The 18,598-nt window shown below is 40.7% G+C and overlaps 1 protein-coding gene across 1 annotated transcript; it reads left to right on the forward strand.

The window, feature by feature from the left end:
- Positions 1 to 5,470: 5,470 nt before the first annotated feature.
- On the forward strand, positions 5,471 to 17,981 carry LOC117555343 (beta-1,3-N-acetylglucosaminyltransferase lunatic fringe-like). Its single transcript, XM_034230206.1, has 8 exons — positions 5,471 to 5,943; positions 10,991 to 11,039; positions 11,418 to 11,520; positions 11,931 to 12,084; positions 13,403 to 13,488; positions 14,251 to 14,410; positions 15,619 to 15,704; positions 16,705 to 17,981. The coding sequence occupies exons 1-8, from the start codon at positions 5,563 to 5,565 to the stop codon at positions 16,763 to 16,765; spliced, it is 1,080 nt and encodes a 359-aa protein (XP_034086097.1). The 5' UTR covers positions 5,471 to 5,562; the 3' UTR covers positions 16,766 to 17,981.
- Positions 17,982 to 18,598: the final 617 nt, after the last annotated feature.

Here is an 18,598-nt window from a genome sequence, read left to right on the forward strand (position 1 = left end):
ACCACACACACACACACACACACACACACACACACACACACACACACACACCACACACACACACACACACACACACACACACACACACACACCACACACACACACACACACACACACACACACACACACACACACACACACAGGAACACCCACACAGACGTTGGACATTTTCAATATAGCAAAAGGAAATGTTTCATGTCTGGTTAATTTGTTCAGGAGAAGAAACAGAAGGTCTCAGATGGATTAGAAACACACACACACACACGCACACACACACACACACACACACACACACACACACACACACACACACACACACACACACACACACATATGTCACTGTTAATGTGGTTTTAATTGCATTACAGCATGAAAGCAGGCGACTACTCAAGCAGTGAGCAGGAGAAACCTTTTGGCACGACCACACACTCCTCTGGTTTGCAGCGGAAAGTACCTAAGATGGCACTGAATCAGAGAGAGGGTGAGCCGCAGACACAGGATGAGATAATGAAAGTGCCGAACAAAAGTGAGAGGCTGGAAATAATCAAGGAAAAAGATCAGGATGAAGTGAAGTAGAAAAATGAAAGAATACATTTAAAAAATCCATCCAGATTGTTCTCATTTGGCTGTCCTTGAGCAGGCTTTCTGTTAAATGGTAATCTTGTACTCTTTCTTTCTGTCCAAATGTCTGTGCACGTCCCTGCTTTGTGCATCGAGCTGCTGCCATAACTTCATATTTAGCAGATATGTGAGTGATTTCAATCTTCTCATCCAACCCTTGGCAAGAAAGCAATAAAGTAAGTGGTGTATTTCAATCAATGTCAAGCAATTCTTTTAAAGTTACCGACAGTATTATCATGGCCTCAAGTGCACTCAAGGTATTCCTCATGTGGTTCTTTAGTTTGGCTTCATGCTTGGCTTGGTTCAATTCTCCACTTGTACCTGGCATAGGATGAAAATCAACCGTCTGATCCCTTGGAAAGAAAGTAAATAAAAGTATGTCTCAAACGGTTTGGCATCTATAGAGGTCTGAGGCTTTACAATTGGAATCAAGAGTGGAGAATTATGCTGCAGGAGCATTTTGAGAAGTTTCTATTGAGGTTTTGGGAATGTTCCTTGATTTTTCAGAATACGTTTCTTAGGTTTTAACGTGCAGCGTGTTTTGTGGTTTTTGCTATGTTTTTCTCTTACGTGGAGGTATTGGTATTGTATCATATTATGACTGTTCAAAATACTATTATTAAACATGAAGAAATGTTGCGGAAATATGCTAAATTGTCAGAGGAATGTGCAGATTTACTGTAAGTCTTTATCACAAGTGATATAGCAAACAACAAGTAACACCCTTTCAAGCCTACAAAAAAACGAAATGTTTGGTGAAGTATTCTCACACACACACGCACACACATGCACACACACACACACACACACACACACACACACACACACACACACACACACACACACACACACACACACACACACACACACACAAGTACACAAGCAGATGAATTGTTTCCTGATTCTCGTCCTCATGTTTTTTGGGGGGGGGGGGGCTTTAATCAATATCAGATTGTGAACGATAATCCCCTGAAATCGTAACTGACGCCACGACCGCCACAAAGCTCTGTCCCAGACTGCAACCTATGACATATCTTTCTCCCCCTCCTCTTCCTCTCTCCCCCCAACCCCGATCACTTGCCTCCCCCCCCTCACCACTGCATCCTCCTCTCCTCTGGATGTGGTCTGAGAGCCATCCTCGCTCTGGCAAGAAGAAAGGAAGAAAACGTCCCTGTTGTTTGTTCTGCTTCCCATTCGCAATCACAAAGCTCTGCAGTTTCTCTCTTTTCACGGGAATAACCACATTTAAAGAGCAATCGATCTTCCTTTCATATAAATGTGGAGATGAAACGGACTTGTAAAAACTCAAGAATGTGTTTTTTTTCTTCTTCTCTGTTCGTGCAGTTTCGGAGAAAGCCAGAGGAAAAATCCCAACTTCAGAGTTTGGAAAATTGTGACCTTGCACTATGAATCCTGCAACATATTGACAGCAAGATGAAGGGGAGATTTGAGTTGCAGAAATCAAAGAGAGAGGGATTAAGCTCAGGGGGGAAATGAGCTTGACTGTCGTTGTATGTTACTGTTGCACATATCTCACACACATATTATGCTCATGGACAAAAAGAAAACAGAGCTGCACACGCACACACACACACACACACACACACACACACACACACGCATCTTCGGACTCTAAATAGAGATTCTTCAATCCATGTCTCTTCAACAACCACAACATTCTCCAGATACACACTCACACTGAGCTGAGAGGAAATTAAAGCCATCATAAGAGTGGGACTGGTGTGTGAGTGCATGTGCAGTTCAGCTGTTGGACTGTACAGGATCTCCATTGGGATGAAAGTCAAGGCAGTAAGCGGCTCTCATCTTTGAAGAGAAGGAATAATGATTTGTTTTCATGACAAAGACACACAGAAGAGGGAATATAGGGAGGTCTGGCTTTGCTTTTCTCTCGCTAATTCTCTCAACATGTGTCTGTTTCTTTACGGTATCGGCAGCGTTTCCTCGAGATGTTGCACAGGAAATCTGCATGTGTGATAAGAATAGCAGAATCAAAATATGCTAACGTGTTGAAGAAGAGGAAGTGTCAGCAGTATTGATGCTACAGTAGTAAGTGCTTCAATTGATGTTGTTGCAGGTAGAAATGTCAAAGACTAGAAACACTCCATTAAAGCAAAAGCCCTGAATTAAAAATGACGTAATAATGTGTATAATGTTTAAATATTGTCAGTAAAATACACTTAATGTATAAAAAGTACTAATAATGAAACATATTTTGAGTTTTGCTACTTTTCATAATTCAGAATGTTATAATAAAACATTTTATTTGTTCTCACTGAGTAAGAGCACTTTGATGTTAAAGTTTGTCAATGCAACAGATGTTATATAATTTGTTTAAATAAAGTAATGTAGTGTGTGACAAAGTACAAATATTACATATAAATTAAGTGGAGTTCAATTAAAAGTTTGCTTAAATTACTCTTAAGTTCAGTACTTGAGTAAATGTACTCAGTTACATTCCACCATTGTGTTTCTATTAATAAATTGTAAAAAATAAACGTTGCACATGCAGCATCAGACATCAGCATGTTAGCATATGTGTCATTAAGATAATGTTATGCTAAAGTTAGCGTTTAGATTAAGGTACCATGGTCAAACTTTAAATCCGCTGTATATGCTGTTATAAAATGTGCCACTACAAGAAGAAGCAGCACTCTAATCAATGGGTAAAACAAGGCATTTTAACTTACGTGTATCTGTGTAGGCCTGCATGTATGTCCAGATGCTTTGCAGATGATGTTGCAGAAGACTTTACTGTGACCTGAAGATAAATATTGCTCAACAGGATGATGACTGATGTAGCTGATGATTGTGTGAGATAGCAGTTCCCCTGACAAAAAACAAATGCATTTCCCATCAATCCAAACAGTTTAAGGGCAAAGATCATCGTGGCTGAGTCATAATGGTACATGTTGAGTGTCAGTAGTGAGAACTGAGAAGTGTTAGTTTCGTGTGATACAGAAGAGGAAGTTTAGAAATAAGCTAACTGTGTTTCCCGGTTAACTTTACATTCAGTCAAAGAGTTCTTGGTAAGATGTCTATCTTAATGGTGATGAGCTACAGGATGTGAAGTCATGTTTTATCTCATGATATCAGTATACTTCTTGTTATGGTATTTCACAGAACATTAACATACATATACTGAATAAACAAGTATGGACATTTCCTCTTGCAAAACAAAATCTAAAGAGTTTTACTATGACAGTGTTGATAATAGCTAACCATGTGCCTGCCATGCATGGTCTCCATCAACACATGGAGTTGTTTCACTTCTCACTTTCACTTCTCCGAAAGGTCAGTATCATTTTTAGGACTACTCCACCCTCGCTCAAGGTCAATTTATATACACCATAAAACAAACAAACCTTCACACTCCCAGCACTGATGTCCATTCTGCTTCGGGTTCAGAGATTCTTAAAATGTAATGTAATACTGACTTTGCTTGAGGGATCAGAACAGATTATGCAGCACAGACAAACTGCACATTATTAGAGAGGAAACATTCCTCAGATGGTTGGTGGATCTGGCAACACGGATGCTTGGCACGTCTGTCTTCTGAGTGTGTGTGTGTGTGTGTGTGTGTGTGTGTGTGTGTGTGTGTGTGTGTGTGGTGTGTGTGTGTGTGTGTGTGTGTGTGTGTGTTTACTTGGCAGCACTACACACACTCCGATGTCACGGTCGTCTTCAACATCTGTCCAATTCGAGAATGATCGCCAGGCTCACACAGAGAGGAACTCAAGGCAGCGAGGAAAACTTCAGCTTTCATTCAGTGACCACAAACAGCTGTAATGTGCTGAATTATGCTTTGTGTTAACTTGCATATGAAAAAAATGCAATAGCATTCATATTTTAATCCTTGTATCATTAAGGTTGTGTGTGCATCAGTAGTAAAGGGGCAACTATTACATCTGTGTTTCCTCTAAAAACAAGAAATGTCTATGGTTATAGCTTTCTCTAATTCACTTTTAAGCCTTTTAAAGACCAACACACACACAAAAACCTGAGTAAGACCAAAACAACATCAAACATTTGTTTTTTGTCCCCTTAAACATGTATTTTCTAAACCATCACGACCAAACACATGCTTTTATCAGGACTAAACCCCAAAATAAAGTAAAAAACACATCTTTAAATAGTCATATGATAAAATACCACCATAAAATAAGTTCCTTGCAGGTATTTCCACATAATGAAAGAGAAAGTGAGTATTTAAGCAGTCCTGAGGCTCCAAGGTCAAAGCTGAAATCTGACACCTCATGTTAAACTGCATGAAAGACAATTGTTTCTGACAATAAATCTAAATATATACTGTTGTCATTGGCCTTTTCTTGATTTTTGTAATTTACTATCAGGAATATAGGCTATACACCGTAGCCTTTCCATTGTCTCATTTGTTATTCTTCCTGCAAAGCACTTTTTAACATCTGGATAAAAGGAACAGTAGATCAACCTTTCTTGTCTATGCTGCTTAAAACCCATTTGTGACAATACATCTGTATCTTTCTTGTTTTATTTGGCCTTCTCTTGACGTTGTTTTTATTTTAGCATGTGCCACATAGGCTACACTTTATCCAGCTTATTTTATTAAGTGTGTCGTCTTAATGTCTTTAGTCTTCTTCCTGCAATGTAATGTCTTACATCTGTTTGGAAAACTAATTTAAGAAGTAAGAATGCTTGTTTCCTGGAATCAGTCTCTGCTGCTATGTAGATGTTCATCCAGAGTCTCACCGCCTCTCTGCAGCTTAACCCCGCCCACACCGAGCGCTCAAACCGGCCATTGGTTCACCGTGGCCCGGTCCTTCCCACTGGAGGAGTTAAGAGAGAGTCACACAGCTGGAGGTCAAACACAGAAGGAGAGCCGCACAGTGGCTGACACTTCAGTCTGCTCAGTGGAGATGTTGTAAAAAGGAGTTTTCAGATTTTATGAAAGAAGCCGTCCAAAGTGTCACAATGTGGAAACCCGGAGCCGGATCCAGAAGCTCCGTGAGTCCCGCTGCTGTCACCGCGGTGTCCTGCCTGCTGGTGACCGGGATGCTGGTGCTTTCGGTCGGACAACCGGGCAGCGGAGACCCGGTGGAGCCTGGGGCTGCAGCGACGAGCGGGAAAGTTTTCTCGGCGTATTTCAGGAAACTTACCCGGGAAAGGAGAGCTATAAGCCCGCCTCCGAGGAGAAGCGCTCCCCCCGGGCCGGTGGAGCCTCTCTCCCCGGAGGACCTGTTCATAGCGGTGAAAACCACAGGGAGGTATCACCGGCAGAGACTGGAGCTGCTGCTGGACACCTGGATCTCCAGAAACATGCAACAGGTGAGACAGAATCTGATACCCAGCTGTGGAAGAAGTACTCTGATGATCATATAGGCCTACAAGTAGAAATATTATGGTCTTTAAAAACCCCAAGGAAATGTTCTGAGCTGAAAATGTCCTCTAAGTACAGGTATCAAAAGCAAAAGTATTTAGAATCCAGCATGGATCTTTTCTTTTCTTTTCTTTACAGCATAATGTGCAATAGACTACTATTCATCTGTTTAAACAAATACATTTCATATGATTTTAAAGTTGTGGTTTGTCAAGGTTGAGTCAAATGTATTTAGGTTATAAAAATACTGTAGTTGTAAAATACTAAATCAGATCATATAGAATAAGTACAAAGTAGCTAGTAATGAGATTTAAATAAACCTAGTTGAGTTACAATGACAACTTTACTTCTAAAAATGTAGTGAAGTAAATGTTCATAAAATGTAAAGTAAATGAAAGAAAAAGTTTGTCAAAATAATACTTCATTACAACACCCAGTAGTTTAAGTACTTAGTGTCATTTAACCACTTATATTACCTGTCATTGTAAACAATACTTTTGAATTGTATACAGGAAAACTTGAGATAGCATACGTTATATAAAAATAGACTACACCAAAATGTAGAAAAGAGACTTTTGCTCAACAATAAACTATTAAAGCTGTTAGAAACCAGCAGAGAGGTAAACTACTATACTCTCTGTGTTAATGTGGGTGAAAACCATTCAGAAAGTGAATATTCATTAGCCTTTATCATGCAATTTGGTGCAAATCAGTCACACAAAAGGAGACCAGATAGTCTTTTTCTACTGTTTACTACTAGTAGACTTTAAATCCTGTGTTTATGTGGTTTATCAGCTGGTGCAGTTTTAATATTTGACAAGATCAGATGCACATGATCTGGCTTTAAGTGTGGTCCTGTGTAAATAGTTCCTATATCAAGGGAATTTATAAAGGTTTCCCAAATCTCCTGCTGCCATTGCGAGTGAGTTATAAACCCCCTGTAATGTGCCGGTGTCTGCAGGCCCTTTGATCCCGCTGCCAGAGCATTGTAAAAGTGAGAGGCCTTTGTAATGTATGAGAGGAGAAGTGAGGAGCTAACAGGCCAACCACAGGGCTGCTAACGTGTTGACATTATACAAGTGGGGGGGGTGTGAAGAGGAGAGATGGATGAAGCCTGGATTGCATTAAGTAGTTTCAATGAGATGCTGAGTTGTTTGCAGAGTTGGGAATAAAAACAATTGTTCAGTTGTTGTTTAGACTGTCGTCGACATGCACAGATTCACTGCGTAATGAAAAACGGCTTCAAACATCAAGAAAAACTGAGATGTCATGGCTTTAAAAATAGCAGACAAAGCCAATGAAGTTCATTTTCAAAAGGGTTTGCAACTTTAGAGATAGAATGAAACGAAACACAAGTTTAAGTTACTTTTCCACGTCTTCTTCACTACATTTAGGGGAAGTTGTGTGATGTTTAAACCACTAGCCTTAGATAGTTGATATGTTTGGCCTAAAGCTTTTAGTATTGGGTTCAACGCCTTGGGCAGAATCTACTGATTGTTTTTTGGAATAATTACTTTGAATAGGAGACAAACGCCTGTCCCAAGTTCTGTTGTCTTAAGATGTATTTTTTTTAATCCAAGCAACAACGTAAAACCGAAAGATATCAGCTTTACTATCATAGAAAAGTAAGGAAACAACATATTGATAATGGGAAGCTAGAAACTATATATGTTTTTGCTTGAAAAACTATGAACCAAAACTATAGCTTCTGGTTAATTGTCTAATGATTGCAGCTCTACATCTGAATGAATCTTCCTTCACTGATACTAGAAACCATCTTTCCTCATGATTACACCATCAGTCCTGTGATCTGGATCATTGAAAGATGACTTTAAAGGAGGGCTAATCAGTCTCACAGATAAATATTTAAAATCAAACCCTACAGTTTAGCTCTGCATCACAGTGGTGAGTGAGTCAATCTGTTGCTGTACCACACATGAGGCTGTGGTAGACTGCACCCAGCGGCTTCAAAGCTCCTAATCGAAGGCAGGCAGGACTGTGGAGCGAACAGCGGTCGCTCGGATTTCCATTCAAACCTCAGTGTTTGAATGAGGAGTCGTTGCAGTCTCATCCCATGCTGCACAGAGACTGTTGACATGTAAATAGAGCTTATGTTGGAGAAATCAGCTGATTCGCCTGGCGCATTCCTGCCCCGCTCTCACGCTCAGGTGTGTGTGTAACTCCTGCTTCCCAGACACACCTCTATACTGTAAGACTGCTGAGTAATGGAAACACACACAGATGCACACGGCGTACCTTCTCATGCCCTGGGAACCCAGCAGATTTCTCACGGGAAGTTAAAAAAAGAGTAAACACACACAAAGACACCACTTTCTCCCCCTGCCTTAGTGGCTGTTGTTGTTGTGATCACTATTTCCTGTGTTGTAAAACTCCTACAACCACCAACCCCCCCTTCTCTTAAAATCCACATTTTCTCTTCACTGTGACCCCCGACCCTCCTCCTCCCAACACACACTACTGCTGCACACACTCACAAGCTCTCTAGAGGCTTAAGAGTGGAAAACTGACTGACGAAAACTCACAGCTGGCTGGACACGCAGAGATGTTTTTCTCTCTCTACCACAGGCAGCGGTACAAAGATTTATTATTTAATTTGTGCTGCATGGCAGGAGGGTTGCAGATGGGAATCCCTCTGGGGATTTTCCTACGTTCTTCAGGAATGATAGAAAGTGTAGAGATTCTTTTTATTGTTTTTGTCCCTCTCCTGTTGCAGACTTATTGATATTATCAATCCCTTTAAGACGGATTAAGGTTGACTGTAGACGTTTGTTTGACACATGATTACTACTCAATGTAAAGCAATATTTACCTAATAGGTGTAAGATTTACCGCCAGGAGTTGTATAATAAAAATATGATTGCATTTTGTTTGGAAGAGTCTAACAAGACACCCAAGGACATGTGACAACCCATAAAAGAAGTTCTCAAAACATGACAGACATACATAACAAGAGAAGAGCACGGAGCGCACATGAGGAGAAAAACCAAGCAATAATAGATTTTAAAACTTTAAAGAGAAGCACAGTCCATAGTTCCTTTTTGCAGGTACATGGAGCCTAAATTAAACATCATTTTCTTGCCTTTTCGTAAGAGACACTTATAGAGTGATTTGGTGTGACTGCGTTTGACATGGGGTGAGGCTAAAGTGCTCATTTTTAAGTTGAGTGTGTTTGCATGAAATAATGAATAAATTGCCGACCTTTTAGACGACAGAGTAATAAGGCCAGTCAACACAAACAAAGTCATCATGTTTTTTTATTTGGCATAAAGTCCTTTGCAGTCGATTAAGATATACTGCAGAAAGGTTAGTGGACTCTTGGCATCTTTCCCGCTGAAGCTGTGCCAGGCTGCACTGCAGCATCTCATTAAGTATCATCTGTTGGCGTGCAGGTCGAGGTCCACTTGGCATCAATTACAAAAGTGAACATTTTAGAGACTTCAAGGACGCTTACAGCCATTGTTCTAAGAACATTTATCTTTAATTGCCCAATTCAGCAAAGTCTTAACTTAAAGGTCGCCTATCATGCTATTTTTAGGCAATAGCATAGGTCTCAGATATATCTAAACTAGGGCAGTCGATTAAAATATTTTATCGCGATTAATCGCATGATGTCCATAGTTAATCGCGATTAATTGCAAATGTTGTGTCTGTTCTAAATGTAGCTTGAGGAATGAGGAATATTTTTCAAGTTGTTAATACTCTTATCAACATATGAGTGGACAAATATGCTTTATGCAAATGTTTGTTTATTATCATTTGATCAATGACAAATATTCTCCTGAATATTTTCAACACAACCTGGAACCTCTCTCTCTCTTCACTCTCTCTCAACCCTGTCTACTTCTTTGCACTGAGCCAGTTGTTCAAACAGACAAGCCTGTTTACAGTTGTCGGCGAAATGCCGCTCCTCTGTCTTCATCTTCAGTCAAAGCATGAGGCTGAAGTTCCCACTGTGGGTCAAAATAACGCGCTGTGATGTGCAGTCGACACGTTGGATGTGATCCGAATGATCTAACGCAGCCCCTCGTCCTCCACCAGTAACAACGTTAGGCGTAACACGGTTGTGATTGGCCCCGGTGCAAATATTGTTTTGCCCCCCCCCAATGTCCTGCTGCATTATCCTAGAATTAGGGCACTATGTATAAAAAGGACATCCTCCACTATTATCCCAATATGGATATAACAGCCTGAAAATTAGAGCTAGGATTCAGCAGTTTCACTTCCACTCTATTGTTCTGAAATACCAAAAAAAGAAAAATATTTAAAGGCTCTGTTTTGCAGCTCTGTTTTTGCACCCAAGCTGTTTTACTTCCTGTGGAAAGTTGAGGGGTCTATACGGCTTCCTGAGTAGTGAGCAGTGACCCTCAACCCTGTCACTCAACACACACACACACAGCTGCTCTGCTGTTGATAGACAAGGCCCTTACCTTTTTTCTGGCTTGCATCCAATATTTGCTGTGTGTGTGTGTGTGTGTGTGTGGTGTGTGTGGTGTGTGTGTGTGTGTGTGTGTGTGGTGTGTGTGTGTGTGTGTGTGTGTGTGTGTGTGTGTGTGTGTGTGTGGTGTGTGTGGTGTGTGTGTGTGTGTGTGTGTTGTGTGTGTGTGTGTGTGTGTGTGTGTGTGTGTGTGTGTGTGTGTGTGTGTGTGTGTGTGTGTGTGTGTGTGTGTGTGTGTGTGTGTGTGTGTGTGTGTGTGTGTGTGTGTGTGTGTGTGTGTGTGTGTGTGTGTGTGTGTGTTGTGTGTGTGTGTGTGTGTGTGTGTGTGTGTGTGTGTGTGTGGTGTGTGTGTGTGTGTGTGTGTGTGTGTGTGTGTGTGTGTGTGTGTGTGTGTGTGTGTGTCTGAGGAAACAGGTGGAGTCTCACCTGAAATCATAAACAATCCTCCATGAACAAAGATGGTGGAGCAGTGAGTCCCTTTTCATGATGGTGTTTTTGTTTCTGCTGGAATAACATGGAGTTTGTGTTTCTTTCCATAGACGTTTGTGTTCACTGATGGAGAGGACGAGGAGCTGAGGAAGAGGATGGGTGAGCAACACACATACACACACACGGCAGTTTTGCTGAGCAGCAACAGTGTTATCTGCAGTCAGTGAGCAGGAAAGCAGGAACCGGGCTGCTGACTTTGCAATAATGTGTTTCCATGAAGTGCAGGAAGTCACTTCAGTTTTATCAACAAGCCTTTCCTCATCTCATGGAATTGTTTTACTTGCAATGAGCCATTATTCTCACTATCTGACACATTGTACTACTCTATGCAGAAAAACATGTGTAACGAGGATATGTATTAGGCTGTCTTTAATCTGTATGCTACTTCAATAAATAAACATCATTTATCTCATATTGTAGATCTAACCAATGCTGTGTCGGGGCTTGTTATTCATTTGTATTTGTCGTTGATATCAGGAGATCACCTGATCAACACCAACTGCTCCGCGGCCCACAATCGCCAGGCTCTCTCCTGTAAAATGGCTCTGGAATACGACACTTTCATCAACTCTGCCAAGAAGTAAGAAGACACTCTTCTCACACACAATAACACCTAGTCCTCTTTTATTCAAGTCACTAAAGCCAGAGGCGGGAGGGTTCAGAAACGTTCTTATTCTTTCTCTTCTTCGAAATACAGAAAAATAGCAATGTTGTAGATCTGTGTAAAAATAGGTAGATGTGATTTCAAAACATGAATTCAATCCTGCAGGGAAAAAAATCAATGTATTCATAAATCATTTGTGGTCAAAACACGGTTTGCTGTAAGGCTCCGGGATACTTTTGTAGAAGGCTAACTTCATTTTAACGAAGGTTCAGTATCCTGCAGTTGTTTTAAGAGTTACCTTTCCAGCGGGGGCAGCAATGCATATTTTAAATTCGATAAATAAATTGACACTCATTGAGCATTTTACTAACTGTCATGTGTTGCAGGTGGTTCTGTCACGTGGACGATGATAACTACGTGAACGTGGGCTCCCTGCTGAAGCTCTTGTCTCAGTTCAGTCACTCTCGGGACGTTTACCTGGGCCGGCCCAGCCTGGAGCGACCCATCGAGGCCACGGAGAAGCTCGGCACCGCTGAAATGGTAATGATTTGATTCACCTTGCAGATGCTCAGACAGTAGCTAATGATTTCACTTTATATTCTGCTGTCACACCTTATTCCCTGCTCCATGACTATAACCGATATGCATCCAAATTGATCTCAGTCTGTGGGATTTTGCAAGCTTCTAAAAGGGATGGGTTGGATTTTGAAGTAGCGTTGTATTTGGTGGTGTGCATGGTTAGGTTGGAGAACTAAAACGGATAGGGTCAGCAGCAAACTGTATTCAAGCCACATACCAAATATCAGTTTAAGTACATGCTGTATTGGGAATAATTTAGCTGCTTTACCTTTCTCTCGTCGTTTTCAAAAGGAAAATGAACCCCTTGTCGATGCTCTCTATAAAGCCCCGAAAAACAATTATCTAAACTTACCCTTATTGGTTAGTTCTTATTGTGAAACTTCTGTGTTTTGAATGCACGATTACCCTGAAAATAACAGATGAAGAAGCAGTAGACGAACTTCAATATTGTGCAACTGAAGGTCAAATCTTCTTTAATAATTGCTATTGCCACTTAAAGGTGGGGTAGGTAAGTTTGAGAAACAGGCTCGAGATACACTTTTTGTTATATTCCATGGAATGCTCTTAACATCCCGATAGCAATGAATATCTTAAGTGCTTTGACAAAAAATCCATAACAAAATATCCTCTGTGGAAGCCGTGGCACTGTAAAAAGCACGACCAATCATCTGAGCCGGCCCGGCTAAAGTAACTGGATGGCCTACCTGCCTGTCAGCCTTCCATCTGGGCACAAACTTATCTCGTGCCCTCATTGGTCATGTGCGCGTTCATGTGTGTTGGAGGAGGGGCTCTGTAAGGAAGTGGCAGATTTTTCCCGGTTGTGTATTTTCAAATTCTGGCTACTCGAGCTGGTTTCTCCAACATTACCTACCCCACCTTTAAAGAGAAGCTTGACCCAAGTAATACGAAACATATTTTAGCCAAGAAAAAAAGAAATCCATTTCAGCTTAAGTGTACTGGCTTTAACCTTCTGTCAGACAGCCCTCTCCATTAACTTCTGTCTACACTTTGAAGTCAGAGCCAGACTCCTTTCACAAAAACAGATTTGACCTTCAGTTGCATGACATTGAAGTTTGTCTACTGCTTCTTCATCTGTTATTTTCTGGGTAATCGTGCATTCAAAACACAGAAGTTTCACAATGAGAACTAACCAATACGGGTTAGTTGAGAATGATCATTGTTTTTGGGAGCTGCCCACAGAGTTGGATCGACATGTGTTTGTCCTTCGCTGATGCCAGAGCAGTGTGATCACAGACCCTTCTCTCATGCTTGTTTGCAGAAGCAGGTGAGTTTCTGGTTCGCCACCGGAGGAGCGGGATTCTGTCTGAGCCGCGGCCTCGCACTCAAGATGAAACCCTGGGCGAGGTAAATACACACTGGATAAATGATCACAAGATGTTTAAGCTACATCACAACATCTCCTCTTTCCTATGTTTTTATATTTGTAATAATAATTTATTTTATTTATAGCTTTTTTTTCTTGAAGCTCAAGAAACACTTAACAGAGTAAAAAAATCATAAAAACAACGCACTTAAAGGTCAACTATTATGCAAAATCCCCTTTTCATGTCTTTTCTACATCAGCATGTGTCCCCTCTTTCTAAAGAGACTCTGAAAGTTTCAGGAAAAAAGATTGTCTCTCTTTTTGTCCTGATCCATTTCTATAAAAACCTGTCTGAAAACGAGCTGATCAGATTTTGGCCACTTTATGATGTCATAACAATGTTTTGGCTTGTGTAACCATTAGCCAATCAGCAACCAAGGTAAACCCCCCCCCCCCCCCACCCCTTATCACCTGAATCTCCTCCTAGAGCACCATTGAGTTCTTTGTAACCAAATATCTCTCAGAGGGACGTGGGGAGGGGCTCCTTATTTTCATCTAAAGTAACAGACAGAGAATCAGCACTTTAGAAACAGGGCTGAAACAGAGGGGATTATGGGATGCTGCAATGATCTGTTTGGTGTTTGGAGAAAAACACTTCAGAGACATGTTTTATATATATTTGATGAAAATCAGTATAATAGGGGACCTTTAAAATATATAAAACACAACATTAATTACAGATTAAAGGCAGTTCTGAAGAGGTGAGTTTTGATTTGTGATTTGAACATTCTTTCCCTGTGCAGTGAGGGCTCCTTCATGGCGACGGCAGATCACATCCGCCTCCCTGACGACTGCACGGTGGGGTACATCGTGGAGGCGCTGCTGGGGGTCCGCCTGCTCCGCTCAGCGCTGTTCCACTCTCACCTGGAGAACCTGGGGCTGGTGTCAGACATACACAACCAGGTACACATGTGACCGCCGTTGATTAGCCGTGTCTGCGTTGTGTTTCGTTGAAGGATGAGACCCGAGCCAGCATACCGTTGGGCCGATCTCCGTTTATTCACTGACTGATAACAAATCAGTCGTTATTATATCAGTTTTCCCCTCACACTGACTCCTCCTGATGTCAGACATAGTCAGGTATTTAACGTTTAATAAATGAAGAACACACAATTATTAAATGCAAAACACAGAATTGGAGTGATTTATAATAAATGATTTACAAATAAATATTTGAAACACACACACACTACTACTACACTACTACATGTATACATCACTTCAGGGGACATTACATTGACTTACATGCATTTCCTGGAGACTTATCCTAACCATAACCAACACATACCTAACCCTACCCTTACCTTAACCCTAAACCTAACCAAGTCTTCACCCTAAAATTAATGATTCCCCTCATGGGGACCTCCATTTTGTCCCCATAAGGGAGGAGAGTCCCCACACGTGACTGTGTATACATATTTAGGTCCCCACAATTATACTAATGCTAGGCCACACACACACACACACACACACACACATATATATATATATATATATATATATATATATATATATATATACACACACACACTCACTAACACAGTGCTTCTCAAACTTTTTTCAGTCATGTACCCCCTTTGAAACATTTTCTCAGCAGAGTACCCCCTGACCTACCCCGAACATTTTTGATCGAAAAAGCCTATAGAAATAATTCCAATATAGTGATGTATTACCTCCTTCATGCATGCATTACAACAAACTAAGGATATTTTCATTTTATGCATGAAAAAACATAATATGAAAAAAAAAAGAGTTTTTCAACTGAAGTAATATCTGTTTAACAAACCAATGAACACAATTATATATTATGCAAAACTATAAAATACAATACACAAATTTGACATGTTTATATGAGGACCCCCTTGGTGGTTCTAGGAATATTTTATATACAATTGTGTTTTCTATTTAACTTATTGTACTAAGATTATTTTTGTAATCATGCATGGTATTTTTTTTATAACTTTTTATTTTTATTTTTTAAATCTCACGTACCCCCTGCAGTACCCCAACGTACCCCTAGGGGTCCGCGTACCCCCATTTGAGAATCACTGCACTAACATACTGGCCTATCAGCAGACTGTCTAACAGCTTGTTTCTGTTTTCCTCTCCAGGTGACTCTCAGCTACGGCACAGTGGAAAACAGCAGAAACACAGTCAATGTGAACGGACTGTTTTCAATAAATGAAGATCCTACAAGGTAAAATATCAGTAAATGGTGCAGCACAAACACCTTACAGTCACTTCATGATTCATTTAATATTTGTGTTGGTCTATAAGGTGTAAGAAAGTTGGAGAAATGTGACTATATAAACCAGGCGATGGTTTCAAATTGCTTGTTTTGTACGACTAAAATTCAATATTAAGAAAAACAGGAAGTCCTCATAATTGAGAAGCTCGAATTTAATTTGTATTTTTGCCTATTAAGTTGATTTTCAAAATCTTTGCTTCTGTCAATCAACGTAACAATTTATAAATTCATTTTCCAGCTCTATTTGTGATTATTCTCCTGAGGAAGTGTCCCAATGTTTTGACTTTTAAAACAGACCTGCGCTTAATTCTTTTGATGGCAAATATAACGTTTGAGCCTGTAAATGTCAGGCTGTGATGGTCAGTCTAACACAAAAAGCAGCCTGCTCTCTGAACACTGAGAGGAACAACATTGACTTTAGAGGCAACCAACAATGGAAAGGATAAAACACAAACCGATCTTATCTCTAAACTTCCCGACATTAAGAGTGTTTATTTTTTATTTGTCCGGCTTCCCTTCTTTCTTCCCCTTTCTTTTCTTGTTCCTCTTGTCAGTAATGGTATCATTGTGTATTGAATTGGGCTGATTGTCATTACTTCTGACACGGATGGCAGTTTGTCTACAGGGTGGATATAAGAGCTGGAGATAATAAGATAAAGCTGTTGACCTATTGATGGACGGGTTAATCGAAAAAGAATAAAATCCATCACAAACCTTATGTTTATCGACAAAACCCAGTGTCAGGAAACTCTTTAGTTTTAAAACATATGTTCTCCGTTATGAAAGCGATCTGGTTGTGTATGTTTTACTACTATGACAAGCTTCCTGGCTTTGTTCATTGTGTGTGTATGATAGCATGCACACGGCTAATTGTATTCACAGTCTTATTTTGAAATCTGCAGTTGGCGGCTTCCAGGCATTGTGACACTCATTTCCCTCTCATTCTCAGGTTCAGGTCGGTCCATTGTCTGCTGTACCCAGACACTGCTTGGTGCCCCCGCCCTCGGTGACTCTAACCCTCACCCAGAGACACACTGACTGCTGGAGGAGGACAAATACATCTCTGGTGTAACTCAATTTGTCACTAAAGGAGGAGGAAATCATTGCAGACATCCAGGAATTCAGAGGGGAGTCTCACTGCTGCCCTCCTCTGGCTCACCAGGGAGGAAGAATCTCTCACGTCCAACAGCAGTCTGAGAAACAGACTTTTTTTACGAGGGCCTGCCATTTTATTAGTTTGACACCTGAACTCTGACTTTGTGGACTGTTGTTGGGTGTCAAAGGGCCACACATTGTAACGAGAGAAAGAGACTAGAGGTCAGATATATCAGTTTGAACCAACAACTGATCCAACAGATTGAGATTCATTCAATTGACTGCTGTTTTAATTTCTGCTTTTTCCATGGTAAAAGAATGTGTTACTTACTCTGTGCTCCTCACATGCTCAAGTGTTATCAGTTTGTAATGTACTACATGAAGGAACAATGATTTGTTATTTTTCAGCCTAATGAGGCTAAAAGCATCTGGGAAATGTTGATGGTTTTATCTGACGCTTATCCTTTCCGTATTCAGTATTATCTTTTCTCTGAAGTATATCATCATTACGCCGTCTTATTTCTGCTCATCTTCAATTAATTTGGGGGAATACGCTCATTTGTTTTCACAAGATGGTTGGATAACATGGTCATATGCGAGCTTTAGAGCCGATAGTAAACTTATTTGTTTACTCTCAGACAAAAAGAGGCTAACAGTTTCCTCCTGTCTTTATGCTAAGCTAAGCTAACTCCTGGTTTAAGCTACATATTTTTAATACAGACACACAAATAAAAGGAGATCAATGCATTTAACTCTTTTCATGAAAGCAAATGATAGTATTTCTCCAATTTAACAAACCTCTGAAGTTCATATAGTAACTCATTTGGTGAGGCCTCTGTTACAAATAATGCTTTTGACTGCCTCTATCCATTCCAATAGCTGAATTATGATCATTAGTGATGCTTTTTACACAGTAGCAGTGTAACAAATATGTCCCGAATGACTCATGTTGGGTCGTGTTTTATCTTTCTGTGCTTTGAAAGCAGTTGTTTAACTGAATGAAAGTTGTTTAATTTAATTCAGTCCCGTGTAAAATGAATGTATATGATGAACCGTTGCTTCTGAAGCGTACATGCTACCTCCAGTATCTGGACGGTGTGTAGACATGGAATAAAAACAGTTTTCTTTTGATATGTTTCTGTGATTTTTCTGCCCTTTGGGTGGGTTTGTAATGGGCCCTCCTCCCACCTTTCACCTCTGACCTTGTGTATGTGCTGGTGGGTTCCTGTCTCGAGACCCCCACCTCTCTGCATCTATAACCCCACAAACAAAGCCTCTTATCTGATGCAGCCATACACAAGACCCTGGAGAGATTGTGTGTGTGTGTGTGTGTGTGTGTGTGTGTGTGTGTGTGGTGTGTGTGTGTGTGTGTGTGTGTGTGTGTGTGTGTGTGTGTGTGTGGTGTGTGTGTGTGTGTGTGTGTGTGTGGGTGTGTGTGTGTGTGTGTGTGTGTGTGTGTGTGTGTGTGTGTGTGTGTGTGTGGTGTGTGTGTGTGTGTGTGTGGTGTGTGTGTGTGTGTGTGTGTGTGTGTGTGTGTGTGTGGTGTGTGTGTGTGTGTGTACCCAGGAGACACACAGAAGTGAATCTGTGACCTGCTTGTGAGTGACACCTGCTGGATGCCTCTGTTACTGCAAACAGTAGCACGTGTTTCTTAAAGAGGACTTGTTATGCTAATTTGCAGGTTCATAATTGTATCTTGTGCCGCTTCTCTGATATATTAACATGCTTTAATGTTCAAACTGTCTTTA

The sequence above is a fragment of the Gymnodraco acuticeps genome, unplaced genomic scaffold (assembly GCF_902827175.1).
Source record: "Gymnodraco acuticeps unplaced genomic scaffold, fGymAcu1.1, whole genome shotgun sequence".
NCBI lineage: Eukaryota > Metazoa > Chordata > Actinopteri > Perciformes > Bathydraconidae > Gymnodraco > Gymnodraco acuticeps.